Source organism: Quercus robur, chromosome 1, assembly GCF_932294415.1.
Source record: "Quercus robur chromosome 1, dhQueRobu3.1, whole genome shotgun sequence".
In the NCBI taxonomy this organism is placed as follows: Eukaryota; Viridiplantae; Streptophyta; class Magnoliopsida; order Fagales; family Fagaceae; genus Quercus; species Quercus robur.
The window spans coordinates 11,904,843-11,922,940 of NC_065534.1; the positions used below are offsets into that span (position 1 = coordinate 11,904,843).

At 41.1% G+C, this 18,098-nt stretch overlaps 2 protein-coding genes across 2 annotated transcripts; one reads left to right on the top strand and one right to left on the bottom strand.

Annotated features, from left to right (window-relative positions):
- The first annotated feature begins 8,314 nt into the window (after window positions 1-8,314).
- On the top strand, window positions 8,315-9,828 carry LOC126713662 (uncharacterized). The gene is made up of 3 exons (XM_050413486.1): window positions 8,315-8,685; window positions 8,766-9,241; window positions 9,317-9,828. The coding sequence occupies exons 2-3, from the start codon at window positions 8,768-8,770 to the stop codon at window positions 9,812-9,814; spliced, it is 972 nt and encodes a 323-aa protein (XP_050269443.1). The 5' UTR covers window positions 8,315-8,685; window positions 8,766-8,767; the 3' UTR covers window positions 9,815-9,828.
- Window positions 9,829-10,750: 922 nt separating this feature from the next.
- On the bottom strand, window positions 10,751-15,625 carry LOC126718038 (uncharacterized). Its single transcript, XM_050420104.1, has 4 exons — window positions 14,908-15,625; window positions 13,623-14,811; window positions 11,436-13,529; window positions 10,751-11,198 (listed from the first exon to the last, which is right to left on the bottom strand). The coding sequence occupies exons 1-4, from the start codon at window positions 15,623-15,625 to the stop codon at window positions 10,751-10,753; spliced, it is 4,449 nt and encodes a 1,482-aa protein (XP_050276061.1).
- Between the last annotated feature and the right edge of the window lie 2,473 nt (window positions 15,626-18,098).

Here is an 18,098-nt window from a genome sequence, read left to right on the forward strand (position 1 = left end):
TTATTTATGCATATGTGTGAGTTAGCTTCTTAATCAATCAGCACAAAGGAAAAAAAAAAAAAAAAAAAAAAAAAAAAAAAAAACAAAAGAAAAAAAAAAATAAAAAAACAAACAAACAAACAAACTCAGGTAATATCACATTTGCAAAAGTGACAATGTTTTATTGGTTGGAACTTGGGAGGACTAAAAAGGACCACTTTAATAATCTTCTTACTTATTTTACTTCATATTGCATAATTGCACAAATATAAATCAGTTTTTAGTTTGGTTCCAATGCAGAGAAAGAGGAAAGCATATTCACTTCAGGAAGTGGCGGAGCCACATGTTGACAGAGTCAAGGCCCCTAAAAATTTTTAAAATTTCTTTATTTCCCCTTATGTTATAATTAGACTTACCGTCCCTAGAAAAAGAGTAGTGCTAGGAACACATAAATTGACACAATTTTATGCTACAATTCGCCATATGGCAACTTGTGATCGGTAAAAGTGCATCTTCACATGACCCACCATTACACTTTTCTCAATTACAACTCGTCACCGGGCGAGTTGTGGCACAAAATTGTTAAGTTATTATAGATGGAAGCATATTTCTAGAGAATACCCAAGCAAACTACATCATTTTGATGAATAAGCAAATTACATCATAATCCTCCCAAAATATATTCCAGTGATATATAAATTGCTTGTAGTTTTGTTTCTTTAAGAAATAGAGTGATTAGATATAATTTATAAAATATTATATATGTATAAAGATTAAGGTTAATTACGGCGGCTCCACAAAGAGAATTTATTTTTACTCTGTCACTGCATTCAGGTGCAATTCGTTACAAATATTTGTGAACCTAAATTAGGTAGGTATAGCCTTAGAGTACAACAAAAAGGTTTTGCTGGGTGATACAGTACAACAATATGAAGTTCTCTAATAATGCATCTCACCAAACAATACTTCTCTTTTGAAGTCATTCCTTTATTATAGCTATAGAGCACTAGCATTGAGAAATGCTATGCTATACTATTATACCATCCCAAAAAGTCACTTTATTACTTATACCATCCCATTTTACAATACCTCCCACATCCTAAAACTCTATTCTTATTAAAATATTATTCTTTAATCTTTTTTTATTATTTCTTTTTAACCAATATTTTTTTTCAGTTCCACTTTCCTAGGCTTTCCAACCTTTTTTTTTTTTTTTTTTTTCCTCAGCCTCCCTCAACCTCTAGCATTGGTTCATCTCACAGAACCCCACACACACAGACCCATCAACAAAGCCACACACAGCCACACACACAATCCATCAAACCAGAGCCAACAACGGCCACCACACCCACCACCCAAGCCACCGATCAGAAACCACACCGCCGATTTGAAACCCACCGGAGCAAACCCATTCAAAAAACCACAACCAAAAACACCGGACCCAAGCCAAAAACAACCAAAAACCAGCCCCAAAAACACCGGTCACAGCCAAAAACCACAACCACCACACCCACGCCGTCACCCACGACCCAAACACCGGACCCACAACCCACCCACGACCCAACCAAGACCCAAACCCCAGACCCAACCACGACCCACAACCCCTTTAAGCACAAAAACCACAACAACAACCAAAAACCACAACCAAAAACACCTGACCCACGCCAAAAACAACCAAAAACACCGGTCACAGCCAAAAACCCACTCCGATCTCCGATCTCCGTGACCCACGCCATGACCCACTCCGATCTCCGTGACCCACAACTCACCTCAGCCATACCCACCACTTCTTTTAAGCCCCGGTCATAGCCAAAAAAAAAAAAAAAAGCAGATGAGAAAGAGATGGATGATGTTTGGGTTTGAAAGAGGAAAGAGCAGATGAGCGGTGACCGGTGCTTGAAGAGCAGATGAGCCGATGAGAAAGAGAGAATGAAGAGAACGGAGCGGTGACCGGTGCTTGAAGAGCAGATGAGCAGATGAGAAAGAGAGAATGAAGAGAACGGAGAGAGCAGATGAGAAAGAGAGAATGAAGAGAGAGAAGATTACAGAATTTATGGGAGGAGAGAGAAATTATGGGTTGATTAAAATATATATTTTTTTTTTACAATTGTGCTACAGTACAATTCTAAAGATAGAATTGTACTGTAGCACAATTGTATAATTTTTTACAATTCCTGTGTTTAGCATCCTTTGATGCAGCACATTTTGAACCATAAAATGCTAAAAAGGACCTAAATATGGCATTAGCATTTTTCAATGCTAGTGCTCAAGATTATTGGTTAATTTTTTTTTTTAATTGTTACAAGAATATTTGAAATTGGATATAATTGATAATTCTTCTTAAAAAAGACCAATCAATATATACCACTAAACTTCATCTCAAAAAATATATATACCACTAAATTAAACTAAAATACCTGAAGACTACAGTCAACAAATGGGAAGGAAGGAACCGCTCTAGTGTAAAATGTACAAATTGGGAATTCAAGGACCACGGCACATTTATAAAAAATGGTCCTACTTGTTAGAGCATTTGCAGCAGTGTAGCTATAATGCTATAATGCTAAAATTTAGCTCCACAAACACAAAAATCTTGCTGCAGCAGTGGAGCTAAATCTAAAAAATTTAGATGTGCACTGTTCATAACATCTAAAAGGAAAAAAATATTATTTTATTAAATTCCTCTCTCTTCTTTTATTAAAAAAATATTTTTTCCTTGTTCTTTCTTTTCTCTCTCTCTCCGGTGTCACTTCTTTCTTCCTCTTCCAGTCCTCCATTTTAATCAAACCGGCCTCTCTGCTCAGTCCTCCAAAGCCCAGCGCCGACCACTCCTCACTGCCCAGCGCTGATCGCCGATCGAAGTCCATCTCAGCGCCGACCACTCCTCGCTGCCCAGTGCCGATCGCCGATCGAAGCCCAACCCAACGTCGACCACTCCTCAGCACCGATCGCTGATCGAAGCCCAGCCCAGCACCGACCACTCCTCGCTGCCCAGCGCCGATCGCCGATTGAAGCTCAACCCAGCGCCCACCTCTACCATCCACTCCTCGCTGCCCAGTGATGATACAAGTGGGCTTGTGTTTGTGTTTGTGGCAGTGGGCTTGTGCTTGTTGTGGTTTTTTTTTTTTTGCTGTGGACTGCCGGTAGTGGTGGTGGTGGTGGTGGTGTTGGTGGTGGTTGTGCCTGTGGTTGATGGTAGAGGTGGTTGAGGTTGGTGGTGTAATATTTTTTTGGTAGTGGAATATATTATTTTATTGTAGTGGTTATAATATTTTATTGTGATGTTTATATTATTTTATTATGCTGAAAGCTAAAATAGATCCACTGCTGTAGTATGTGTGTAGGTAAAATAGATAAAATAACTTTTGATGGAGCTAAATTGCTAAAAATTTAGCTCCACTGCTGTGGATGCTCTAAGTTCATCGACTTTTGCGATACCACTGTACACATATTTTTTTTTTTTTTTGGGAATCAATCATCACTTGGTAGATAATTGAGACATGGCAGAAGCTGCAGTCAGCTACGTTTTAGGAGAATTTGAATTTGTCAAAAATTATTCTTTCATGAAGCTTTTTCCGATGATAAATAAAATGTTAAAATCCGATTTACATACGCAAGCCTTTTTAGAATATAAATATTAACAGTCAAGCTGGGTGTGGGTGAACTAAACAATGAGTACTGCAATCGAATTAATTGAATAAATCCGGTAGCTTGTGGGACTAACATTTTAAGATTCTTTTTAGCTTTGCTAAAACATATTGCATGATAATAATATAAATCATTATTTAGCCAGTGAAAAAGAAGCTTAGGGGCATAACAGCATATACTTCATACGCTATATATTATTATATAATAAAAGTTGACTTTTAAAACTTATAGTTACTCCTATTCTTTTTAATTAAATACTTTAGTCAATTACATAATTTCCATGTAATTTGGAATTATTTCATATTAAATCCTAATTTTTTAATTAAAGCCATAACCTTTTGAATTATTTTAATTTGCACTCTTATCGAGTCTTTATTAATTAAAAATAACCAAAGTTTTCATAAGTTGTAATAAAAACTATTAGAACACAAAAAGCCTCCAATAATATAAAATTATAAGACCTCTATGAAAGGCTTTTATTGCATAGTCCGGGACTGTGCTCCCTCTCTTTCATATAGGGGTGAGTCTTAATCATTATAGGACACCTCTCTATGTGAAAAGTAAAAAGTATAGTTCCGAACTATGCAATAATTTTCCTCCATGAAAGCCTACGTATAACTAAGGTTGTGTATGCAATCTCCTCAAGTTGTGTACACAATATTGACTTTGAGCATGCACCCCGAGGCAGAACCTATAACCTAGTTCCAACTCAAATCCTAAGGCATGTTTCTAACCTGAAAAAAGCTATTAAAACGACTAAAACTTATATTAAACTAAACCACTAGGAGCATATGAAAAACTAAAGTGAAATAAAACTAAATAAATAAATTAAAAAAAAAAACGAATTTAAAAGAAACAACTCAAACAAGAACTAAAAAGTACCTCAAACAAGAGCCAAAAACTTGATTCTTGATTGCTTCACTTAGCCAATCTAACAAAACCAAAAAAATCACAAAGGATTAATAATATTTAAATACAGAACCCAAATTTTATAGAGGTCTAGGCCAAGTAAGAAAATTGAATTTATCTACAAAACTCCCTCTTTTAAACATTTATGAGGCGATTCTTGTGTGTGTTAAAAAGTGTGCCCAAAAAGGCTTTTGATAGTACGAGGTGCACAAGCTTGATACCTTGTACACGCAATATCAAGGCTGCATACGCGGGAATCCAAAGCTGCATGTGCAAAGCTCAGTGTATTTTTTTGTCCATTTTTGAAAGCTTCAAGTTAAATAGTTCTTGGCCATGAACTCTAAGAAATGAGTCCCTTATCTGTTTAGTAATGTTGTTTGTATTTTTTAAAAATATGTGTGAGTGAAAAAATATGTAGAGATACGTGTAATATTATCTAAAAACTGAAAATTGTTGTTTAAGTTATAATACCAAACACCCCCTTAGATTGTTGTTTTTTTTTTTTTTATTCAATTAGACTGTTGTTGTTGAGAAACAAGAATTTAAGTCATAAGGGACACAAAATGGTTTGTTTGTAGTGTTACACTTGTTGGGCAGCACAAGGAAGGAAACGCTGGAATAGCTCATTTGAGTCTATATCGGAGGTTTTTGGAGGTATAACTGTGGTTTAAAAACGTAGGTATAGCTTCAAATTTTTTTTTTTTGTAGTGATTGGTCATTTCGGGCACTTGATGGCTCATTTGGTAAGAGATTTTGAATAATGTTATTTATATTTTTTAAAAATACATATAAATAAACAAATGTATAAAATTACGTATAATGTTATTTAAATACTAAAAACGTTGTTTAACTGCAGTAACAAAAATACTGTGTAAAGTATAAATAATATAGACAAAATTGTGTACGGCCGGCCATGATTCAAAACAGAGGACTGTGGCCAGATGAATCAATACATCTGTGCGTGTAGGGTACAAGCTAGGATTAAATCACTATATTGTGCAGAGTATGGATAGGATAGACAAAATAGTAAAAGCGTGGCTCGTCGTGAGTCAGAACAATTGCTACAAGACGATGAAATCGGTAAAGCTAAAGCAGTACTATTAATGTATGAGAAGTTGATATGTCAGGGATAATAAGACAGTTTTGTACGACGATTAGATAATTAAGATCGTCGGCACTTGTTACGGAAGGGTGCTAATTTTTTTTTAAGGTAAAAATTTTACTTTAATCTAATATATATATATATATATATATATGTATGTGTATATGTATGTGTGTGAAATTTTTTTGTGGAAATTTGAACTACGGCTTTTACGTCTCACACTCCACAAATTCTTATACTTGTGGAATTACCATCGTACCAAATATGTGCGGTGATAGAAGCGATCTATTATTGGGGTAGAATGCTAGAAATGAGGTAGTGTGATGTACGCTAGGCAAAGTTGCCAAGTATGGAAAGGCTTTATTAATGAAGAGGACACAAGAGTTGGAGAAAGAAAAAATAGTTCCTAATTTCAAAACCCCAACTCTAATGAAATATTAAAATATAAATAAAAAAATTAACAAAAATAAAAAGTAATATAAGGTGGAGAGGAAGAAAAAAAAAACATAGAAGATTAAAGGGGTTCAATTTATATAGAAGATTAAAGGGGGTTCAATTTATATGGCTTACATGTACAATATAAACCCCTAAATGGCTACATCTTTACTATTTTGTTTTTTGTTTTACAATGTACTCCTGTATGTATATAAAAGTGGCTTACATGAGAGAGAGAGAGAGAGAGAGAGAGAGAGAGAGAGAGAGAGAGAGAGAGAGAGAGAGAGAGAGAGAGAGAGAGAGAGAGAGAGAGAGAGAGAGAGAGAGAGAGAGAGAGAGAGAGAGAGGAATATTAGGGCCGGCTCAATGAATTTTGGGTCCTAAGGCAAAAACTTGAAGCAAACACTTTTTTTATTTAATATTAGAGAGAGGAATATTAGGGCCGGCTCAATGAATTTTGGGTCATAAGGCAAAAACTTGAAGCAAACTCTTTTTTTATTTAATATTAATTGAACAATATTTATTTAAATTTTGATATAATTTTTTATTTAAAATTTATTTTTCTTGCCATTTGAGATGCAAAACTACTTGATGAACTCTGGGATATCAGTGGACTGAAAATGCCGGGCCTTGCTAATCTTGCGATTGAATCCTGAGAAAACAAGTAAAAACTCAGAGGAGACCGGTGGTAGCCGGCCAAGAACCCTCCGATGGTGAAGTTAGTCTCTGACTGAAAGAAATGTAAAACTTAGTTTCTCAAGAACAGAATGCCTTACTCTTTTATTGACGTGTGCTTATATAGTATACGGGAAGCGGTTACTTGTTTAGTAACCGCTCCTACAGTTGGGGAATCCAACAAGCTCGGAAATTAACTTCCGTAACTGATGTAGAAGTTCGTATTTCACAACGGTTGGGCTTGGCTGGCGACGGTTCGTTCTTCCACCCGGCGGAGACGTAGTAATCCTCCCTCTTGTCTTTTACAGACGAGGAATGGTAGCGAGCTCGTCCGTCCATGTCAGACGGACAAGTGCTAAGAAGCCCGTCCGTCCTTAAGGACGGACGGAGGTCAGTAAGCTCGTCTGTCTCGTCTACCTTGAGGACGGACGGATGAGTAACCAATGACTTACCTCGTCAATCCTTTGGACGACGCGCATGGACAGAAGATAACTTAGCAAATTTCCGTTACACATCAGTTGCCCCCTTGTTCATATGGGTCGTCTAAGGAGACGAACAGCCAGGTGTTGCACCTAGAAAGCCCATACGTCAAGATGCCATGTGTCACATTCTCATTGGTGATTGGTTTCGTCGATCCATTTCTCGAGATGAATGCCACGTGTCACTTCTCGATTGGTTGTGTCGTTTTGTATGCCCAGGTCAATTTCCTATAAATAGGGGAATTCCTCCGTTGCCCCCTACATTTCTAAAATTTTCGTTCTTTGACATTCCTCGTCTAGAGCCTCGTCTAGGATATTCCTCACGTCCGTAGCCTCCATTCGTCTTAGAGCCAGGTATTCCCTTTTCTCTCGTCTTTTAGGTTTTCTTTTTAAATCTTTTCTAAAACAAAATGTCGTCTAGCGACAGTCTAGAAAAGGTTATAGACGAGTATCAATCCATATCCAGTACTGGTTCTAGTGATTCTAGTAGTAGTGATGTAGGGAATTCTACGGACGAGGAATATGTTTCCGGCGTCCCTGGGTTTCCCTTAGAGGCTATTCAACAAGAAATTAGGAAAGCCTCAGGATCCCAGGCAGGTACCTCGTCCAGGGTTTCCTCGTCCGTCCCTCCGTCTGTCCCTTTGGACGAGGAGGAAGTAACTGTTTTTAGCTGTGCAATAGACATACCTTCTAAGACGGACGATCAAAGGTTAGATAATATGAGGACATGGTACCAGATCCCAGACGAGCTTAACCCTAGGTTACCCGTCCGTGGAGAATGGTGTTGTGATCCTCGTTTTGGGATAGGCGTCTATGAGGCCTATCTTCTGGGGGGTTTGAGGTTTCCTTTAAATGCTTTCATTAGGGAATTACTTGTTAGGTTAGGTTTGGGGGTATGTCAGTTTAATCCTAACGCATGGAGATTGGTCATCTCTATGCAAGTCCTATGGAGAGAGGTGTTTGGGGGGGACCGTCCTCTTACAGTGGACGAGTTCCTCTACCATTATAAACCCTCTGAAATTCATCAATCCCTTGGCTTTTACCAGTTTACTGCCAGGGGTAAAGATTGTAGAATAATTAGGTCCCTACCTTCGTCTGACAGAAAGTGGAAGACGGAGTTTTTCTTCGTCTCCGGAAACTGGGCTGGAAACCCTTCAGACGTTGGACGGGACACTTTTGGTCGTTATACTGGGGACCTAGGGAACCTTCGTCCTCAGGGTAAGTTTAAATTTTTTTTTTTTTTTTAAGTTATTATTATTTTTTGTATCCTAACTTATTCCTTTACAGCTGTTGGGCGTCCTTCCCTTAGCAAGTTTCACCGTGATCGCGTCCACAGAGCTCGTCTATACGCAGATAGGAGTTTCCACTCCCTAGTGACTCTTAGACGGCTTGCTAAGTGGGGACTTGGTCCTGATCCTTCTGACGAAGCACTAGCGCACGAAATAACCGTAAGGAGAAGTAAGCTTCTAACTCAGGACGTCTTTAACCTTTTTTTTTTATGTTCGCTCTAAAAACTTCTTTTTTTTTTTTTATTTTAGGAATGGCGACAATGAAGGGTAACAAGGGAAAAGATGTAGCTGGTGAGGGAGATCGTCCTGAGGCTGGGGACGTCCGTCCTGAAGCTGTACCCCAAACTCGTCCGTCTGCTGGGGACAAAAGAAAGTCCTTACCGAAGAATTTGGACTTAGGGAGCCTTCCCAGCAGGCGGGACAAAAGAGTGAAGCATTCATCGTCTAAGGTGGCCAAGCCTATTTTGCCTCAGCCCAACCTCTCCGTCCAAACAATTGATGTGGACGTATCTCCACCTGTGGAGATGACCTCGTCCAAGACCCCTCCTAGGACGACTGCACCTACCTCGTCTCAGCTCCCGTCGAGAGTGTCTTCGAACATAGTTGAAAACGAAGATTTGGCTTGGCAACGTTTTCAAGAAGCTGTGAAGGACGAGGACATACATGCATGTTATGACATGTCTTTAAAAGACTTTGAACATTCTGGTGTTCATGATCTTTTTAAGGTAAATTTCCTTTCGTCTTGACTTTATCGTTTCTCCATCTTTTGGGTGTCTTAACCAAACATATTCCTTTTGCAGGCCATGTCCAAGTTCATCGCAGCGTCTAGGCAAGCCACAGAGTTGGACAAGACGAGGATTTTGCTAGAGACGACCATAAAAAACGTGAGGGAGGAGAGCAAGAAATGGGCTGGGGTTGCTGCTGAGGCTAAGGAGAAGGAAGTGGAGCAGCTAAACTTGATCGCAGAGTTGAAGGCCGCTGTGGTGGAGAAAGATTCCCGTCTTGACCACCTTCAAGCGAAGAATGACGAGCTGAGTACTTCCCTCTCCAAGGCTAAGGACGATGCCATTGCGGAGTTCAAAGCGTCCAAGGATTTCACAGACTTGTTGGACCGCAACTATGCAGCGGGTTTTGAAGACTTTAGGATGGACGCTGTTGAAAACTTCCCTGAGGTGGACTTCAACTCTATCAAACTTAACCTGAATGCTGCTACCAGCTCTCTTCTCCAAACCAGCTCTGAGGACGTCAATATTGAAGACGATGCCTCTACCCAGCCACCCACTGCTCCTCCTGCTTAAGAACGTGTTTTCTTTTTTTTCTTTTTTTTTTCTGATCCTTTGTTTTTGGATCTTTTGATGTAATTCAAGTACACTAAACTCGTCCAAAGTTTTTAGGACGAGGTATTGAAACCTTTTTTTACAAGGGTGTTTGGACGTTGTTTGTCCGTCCTTCAAACACTTGGTGAATTTTATTTCTTTTATGTATGGACGAGATTTTTCATTTTTATGCATGCATTCATACTTTACTCTTCCTTGTTCAGTGTGTTTAAACCATCTATTAAAATTTGAAGGGTTATTTCTCGTCCTTAGACTGAAATTTCTTTCATGTACCCTGACCGTCCAGACTTTGGGACCTTGCTCGTCCATAGGCCTTACTATCTCGGGCCTGGATGCGCATTATGCCTCGTCCTTTGCCTAATTGTTTTAAGGCTTGGACGCCCATTTTGTCTTGTACAGATGAGTTGGGTTCTCCCTTGTCCTTTGTCTAAGACGAGGGTATCTCATCTTTGTTCTGCCCTCATGGACGAACATTTTGGGCTTATTTTAGGGACTACCTCGTCCTTTGATTAGGATGGGGTGCCTTGATCTTGCTTTTCCTTAGGAAAGCTTTAGACGTTACATCTCCGCGTCCAGAGAATTTATTCGTCTCATTGACAATTAAAAAATATTTTGTTCTCAGCCACCCTGTAGGTTAGCTTTGAACGAGAATGCCATGGAAATCTGAAATGAACACAACATTTTGTACATTACATAAATATCGTTTACAGATAAGGCACATACATGCTAATGCCTTTTATTTAGTAAGCATTCCATAATTTCGTCCATAATCATGATAGATAACCACAACACAAATAACAAAGTGATAGTATCAAACACATCATAAAACATAAGTAGAATATAAATAGGGTAGCAAGCTTCAAGCTCGTCCACAGTGAACCTCATTTCGGCCCGCTTCTACTGGTAGTACCTCCTCAGGTGCTCCACGTTCCAAGGATGTTCTAGCTTTCTCCCGTCCAGGGCCTCCAGGTAATAGGATCCTTGTCTTTTAAAGTTGATGACTCTATAGGGTCCTTCCCAATTGGGGCCCAATTTCCCATGAGCTGAGTTCTTGGTTGCTAAAGAGACCTTCCTCAGGACAAGATCTCCTATTTTGAAACGTCTTGGTTTCACCCTTGCATCATATTGCCTAGCCATGAGGTTCTTGTACTTCGCTGCCCTGTGCTCTGCTTCTGTCCTTACTTCGTCTATAAGATCGAGGTTCAAGCGGAGTTGCTCCTCGTTATCCTTCTCCTCATATGACATCACCCTATGGTTAGCCATGTGCACTTCCGCAGGTATAACTGCTTCACTTCCATAGGCTAGTTTAAAAGGGGTCTCCCCTGTAGGGGTCCTCACTGTCGTCCTGTATGCCCATAGGACACCGGGGAGTTCATCTGGCCATACTCCCTTTGCCCCCTCAAGACGAGTCTTGATGATCTTCAGCAAGGATCGGTTTGTAACCTCAGCCTGACCGTTTGCCTGTGGATGTGCGGGGGAGGAATAATGATTTTGGATTCCAAAGTGTAGACAGAAGTCCCTGAAAAGGGTGTTGTCAAACTGTCGCCCGTTATCGGAAACTAGTACCCTGGGCACTCCAAACCTGCACACTATATTCTTCCAGACGAAGTTCTTTACATTCTGCTGTGTAATGTGTGCCAATGGTTCTGCCTCCACCCACTTAGTGAAATAGTCAATCCCTACCACCAAGAATTTCATCTGTCTAGTTCCAAGTGGAAATGGACCCAGGATATCTAGGCCCCATTGAGCAAAGGGCCACGGGGCCATCATTGGGGTGAGGTATTCTGATGGTTGTCTGGGGACATTACTGAATCGTTGGCACTTGTCGCATGCCTTGACATAAGCTTTTGCATCCACTTGAACAGTTGGCCAATAGTACCCTGCACGGACGACTTTTTGGATAAGCGACCTGGCTCCTGAATGGTTGCCACAGGCTCCTTCATGAACTTCCCTCAGCACATAGTTCGCCTCTTCTGGGGCCAGACACCTAAGATAAGGTTGAGAAAAGCCCCTCCTATAGAGAACTTCGTCCATGAGGACATATCTTGCTGCTTTTATCCTTAGTTTTTTAGCTTCGTCCCTTGCTTCCGGAAGTCTCCCGTCCTTCAGATACGAGACGATTGGGGCCATCCAATTTTCTTCATTCCCTATTTGCTGTACTTCCGGGAGATCTACACTCGGGACATACTGAATTTCATCATACTCTTCGGTCGTTCCAGTTGCTGAGGCTTCCTTCGCTAAGGTGTCTGCTTCTGCATTCTCTTCCCTCAGGATTTGAATGAAGTTAGCTTTCCTGAATTTTTCCACAAGCTGTAATACCCTCTCCAAGTACTTTTTCATTCGTTCTTCTTTCGCCTCATATGTCCCGTTTATTTGGCCCATTATCAGCGAAGAGTCTCCCAGGACGAGGACTGACTCCGCTTCTACAGACTTAGCCAATTCTAGCCTTTTAAGCAGAGCTTCATACTCCACCTCATTGTTAGTTGGTCGATATTGCAGACGGACTCTATGCTTCAACTTGTCTCCTTCAGTGGATTGCAAAACCACCCCTATTCCTCCTGCACGCTGTGTGGACGAGCCATCTACATGGACCACCCAATTTTTATCCTCCTGCACTTCATCGTTGCATCTTGGAGTGAACTCCGCAATAAAGTCTGCCAGGCTCTGAGCCTTAATAGCATGTCTTGGTTGGTATCGGATATCAAACTCGCTAAGTTCGACCGCCCATTGGATCAGACGTCCTGCAGCTTCCAACTTGTTCATAGCTTTCTTAAGTGGGTGATCTGTCATAACATTGATTACATGGGCTTGGAAGTAGTGTCTTAACTTCCTGGAAGCCGTGATGAGCGCGAAGGCCAGCTTTTCTATTGGCGGATATCGTCCTTCCGCCCCCCGCAGTGCCCTACTGGTGTAATACACTGGCTTTTGCACTTTTGCTTCCTCTCTTATCAGCGCTAAGCTCACAGCATGCGGGGTCACCGCCAGGTACAAAAACAGTTCCTCTCCTACCACGGACGGACTTAGCAGCGGGGGCATGACAAGATACGTCTTCAAATCTTGGAAGGCTCTTTGACACTCGTCCGTCCATTCGAAAGCTTTCTTTAGAACCTTGAAAAATGGTAAACACTTGTCAGTAGCTTTAGAGACAAACCTGTTGAGGGCGGCAACTCGCCCGGTGAGAGATTGAACTTCTTTAATATTCTGCGGAGGCTTCATTTCTTGGATTGCCTTGATCTTTTCTGGATTGGCCTCGATCCCCCTGTGTGAGACCATGAATCCAAGGAATTTTCCCGAAGCCACTCCGAAAGCACACTTACTGGGGTTCAACTTCATACTGTATCGCCTGAGTGTGTTGAAGGTTTCTTGCAAGTCGTCTAAATGCTTACCCTCTTCCAGACTTTTCACTAACATGTCATCCACATACACTTCGACATTTCGCCCAATCTGAGGACGGAACATGTGATTGACCAGTCGCTGATACGTTGCTCTCGCGTTCTTCAATCCGAAGGGCATTACTTCATAACAGAACAAGCCCTGACTAGTAACAAATGAGGTCTTCTCCTGGTCAACCTTGTCCATCCGTATCTGGTTGTATCCTGAGAAAGCGTCCATAAAACTAAGCAGTTTATGGCCCGCGGTGGAGTCCACCAGCTGATCGATTCGTGGTAATGGATAGCTATCTTTGGGGCAAGCTTTATTCAGATCAGTAAAATCCACACACATCCTCCACTTGCCGTTTGCCTTTTTGACCATTACTACGTTGGCCAACCAATCCGGATAATACACCTCTCGGATAAACTTTGCTGCCATCAATTTTTGAACCTCGTCTTTAATAGCATTTTCTCTCTCAGGAGCAAACACCCTTTTCTTTTGTCGTATTGGCTTCGAGGATGGACATACATTCAGGCGATGGGTGATGACATTAGGATCTATTCCAGGCATATCCTCATGACTCCATGCGAACACATCTACGTTCTTCCTCAAAAACTGAACAAGGTTTTCTTTAACTCCTCTTTCTAGATCTGCCCCCACCCTGGTACATCTCTCAGGGTTCCTTTCGTCTAAGGGAACATCTTCTAGCACTTCAATAGGTTCTACCACGACCCTTTTCTCTTCAATAGTCATTGTCTGCACTTGCTCGTCCGTGGCCAACATAGCCAAGTAACACTCTCTCGCTGCCAGTTGATCTCCTTGCACTTGTCCTACTCCATAGTCTGTTGGGAACTTGACTGATAGGTGGTAGGTGGACATAACTGCTCTCCAACTATTCAAAGTTGGCCTTCCAATTATGGCATTATAAGAGGACGAACAGTCTACTACCAGGAAACTTACGTCCTTGGTGACTTGTTGTGGATATGCCCCTACTACCACTGGTAATGTAACAGTACCCACAGGCTGCACCCTCATCCCACCAAAACCTACTAACGGAGAATTCACCGGACGAAGACGGTCTCGTCCTAACTTCATCTGCTGAAAAGCTGGAAGATACAGGATATCTGCCGAACTTCCATTATCAACGAGTACCCTTCTGGTTGTGTAGTCAGCTATGAGCAAGGTTATGACAATAGCATCGTCATGAGGATGGTGGATTCTTTCAGCTTCTTCTTCGGTGAATGTGATTGCCTGTTCGTTCAAATCCCTAGGTGGTCGTCCAGAGAGTTGGACGCTCTGCACCACCTTCAGGTATGTTTTCCTGGACCTGGATGACTGAACTGTTGAGCTCCCTCCGACGATAACCCTGATTTCTCCGAGAGGTGGCCGTGGCAACTCTTCAGCTTTTCCCTTGAGTTTGTCGTCCTTATGGTCTCGTCCTAGGAAACTTCTTAGCTTCCCCTGCCTTATAAGATTCTCAATCTGCTGCTTTAGATCAAAACATTCGTCCGTATCATGCCCATGGTCTCTATGGAAGCGACAATACTTATTTCTATTGCGCTTATTCGGATCTCCTTTCATTTTTTCTGGCCACTTCAAGGAAGGATCATCCTTGATTTGCATTAAGACTTGATCAAGTGGCATGTTCAATGGCGTATACTGCTGACTTCGTGCTGAGGGACCTGCCTTCCTGTCACGATCCTTTTTGTCTTCCGTTCGTCCTTTCTTGAGACGAGGACCCTGTTCTGAGTGACGAGCGGGGTTAGCATCCATTTTCTCAATTCTCTTCCTCTTTTTGGCTATGATAGCATTCTCCGCATTCATAAAATTCTGGGCTGAGTGGACGAGTTCGGCCATGGTCTGAGGCTCTTGCTCATATAGCTTGTGGATGAACAAATCAGAGTGAACCCCATTGTGGAAAGCCGCTAGGAGCAGCTTGTCATCCATCTCGTCCACTGCTAAAGCTTCCCTATTGAACCGCGTAATGAACGACCGCAAACTTTCATTCTCCCCTTGTTCTATGGTCAGCAAACTGGACGAGGAACGTTTGTGCCTCTGTCCTCCGATGAAGTTGTTAACAAACAACTTACTTAATTCTTCGAAGGAAGTGACCGTGCTGGGAGGTATTTTGCTGAACCACACTCGTACGGGTCCTTTAAGGGTAGTAGGGAAAGCTCTGCACATTATTTCATCCGGAACCCCTTGAAGATGCATAGTAGTTTTGAAGGTGGCAATGTGGTCAAATGGATCTCGCGTCCCATCGTACGAATCTAAGGAAGGCATCTTGTACTTCGGTGGCAAAGGGTGAGCATTGATGGGAGGCACAAATGGGGAGTCAGTCCTGTGAACCAAGTCCTCTACGGGGTTGGTCCTCTTCATATTTTCCTTCATTTCATCCATAGTTCTTCTCATTTGGTCCATCTCCCTCTCCAAGTGAGGCACCCTTCTTGAAGGGGTACCCCTTGACTAGCTCTCAAACTCGGCATTCCTCTCATCTTGGCTCTGGACCTGTCTTCCAACGTTCTCATCCCGATGCTGCCTCCTCATGTTAAGTTCTCTAACCAACTCCTGGTTCTGGCGAGTCAATTCTGCCATAGTAGCAGCCATGGATTGCACGTGTTGGACAGAAGGCGGTTGTACGGTAGGCACCGATTGACGGTCGCCTCTACTTTCTTGAAGGCCTGGGCTGGTAGCCCTTGACCTTGTCCGGACCATTTCAGCCCTTATGTCCAAGAAAGAAATCGCAGAATCCAACAATGGAAATCAAACGTTATTCCTTCCCACAGACGGCGCCAACTGATGAACTCTGGGATATCAGTGGACTGAAAATGCCGGGCCTTGCTAATCTTGCGATTGAATCCTGAGAAAACAAGTAAAAACTCAGAGGAGACCGGTGGTAGCCGGCCAAGAACCCTCCGATGGTGAAGTTAGTCTCTGACTGAAAGAAATGTAAAACTTAGTTTCTCAAGAACAGAATGCCTTACTCTTTCATTGACGTGTGCTTATATAGTATACGGGAAGCGGTTACTTGTTTAGTAACCACTCCTACAGTTGGGGAATCCAACAAGCTCGGAAATTAACTTCCGTAACTGATGTAGAAGTTCGTATTTCACAACGGTTGGGCTTGGCTGGCGACGGTTCGTTCTTCCACCCGGCGGAGACGTAGTAATCCTCCCTCTTGTCTTTTACAGACGAGGAATGGTAGCGAGCTCGTCCGTCCATGTCAGACGGACAAGTGCTAAGAAGCCCGTCCGTCCTTAAGGACGGACGGAGGTCAGTAAGCTCGTCTGTCTCGTCTACCTTGAGGACGGACGGATGAGTAACCAATGACTTACCTCGTCAATCCTTTGGACAACGCGCATGGACAGAAGATAACTTAGCAAATTTCCGTTACACATCACTACTAATTAATTTTTCGTATTCAAGCTCCCCTAACAAGATTTATAATAGAAAATTATAATTTAACTAAAATAAAATTTAGTATAGAACAATAGACTTGATTTATCAAAAGTGGTTTCTCAAAAAAAAAAAAAAAAAAGATTTATCAAAAGTGAGATTGTAACTTTACTAAATGATCTAATCGTATGTGTAAAAAAAATATTTATCACATAAGTCAATAAATTAAGACTATTACAAAGTAATTATTCTAAATTCATATTTTTGTTATTGTAACTTTTACATTGATATTTAGATCTAATTAAAAAATCTATTATTAAAAAAAAGTAGGAAAATTTATGAAAACATACACTAAAAAAAAAAAAAAAAAAAGCAAATCAAAATAACCTACCGTGAAGCAAAAGGACCGTTAAATCTATCTTATTAAAAGAAAGGGTACAAATGGGAATTTGGGGAAAAAAAAAAGGGGTATAACAAAGTAATCGAAGAAGGAAAATGCTAAAATCATGACTTATTGTACAATTTGCAATGTGATGAGTTATAAGTGATAGAGAAAAAATAATATGTCCATAACTCCACCATAGAGCAAAAGTTGTATGATAAGTTGTGACCCTTGCTCATTCACAAATACGTGTGGGTTGATAATTTGATGTAATAGGTTTTTAAAGATTGATGTGATGTGATAATTAAAAGTCAATGTAAGGGGGTGGGCCGTGCCAATGGTGTTGGGCTGCCTCCTGCTGCATTAAGCCCAAGTTTTCTGGATAAAAGAGTTACGACCGGCCCAGCTTCAGCTTAAGTTGGTCTGGCTTGTGCGCAAACTAGGCCAAATCTGCTAAGGACGTGTTCACGACAGGCGAAACTGTTTCAGACAAATCGTGGTAGGCAAACATAATAGTAATAAAATAAACAGAAAATATCTAGCCACTTTAATGGGGAATTGACCAAATAGCCCTTAACATCAATTACAATAACAATACTATTTGTTTTCTTTTTTTTTTTTTTACAGAAGAGAAAAAGGTATAACAGAGGACATCAAATGTTCATAAGCATGGGTTAGTCGGAATTTTAAAGGGAATTGACCAGAAATTCAATCCGCAGGAGCAGAACCACAAAAGGGAGAACGTTCCTCCTCAAAAGCAGTCAATCTCTCAGGAAAAGAGTCCTGCCGTAGAGGTTAACCGCCCTGAGGGAAACGGATCTGAGTGGTTTTCTGCGTAAATGCTCTTCGAGTTTTTCTCACAGAGGGCCGGATTTCATGAGGGAGAGAAATGACTAATCTACTGGTACATGCCCACCTTTCTAATTCTCACTATTTCTTTCTCTCTTCTCACTTCTTTTTTTCTTTGCTATTTCTTTTAAGTTTTCTATTTTTCAATCAAAGTTCCGTTATTCCTCCTCTCTTTCTGTTCACGGCAAGACCCTCCTTTTATAGTGTTTGCGGTGATCCGATTTTACTGTTTTAACCCTTAACTCT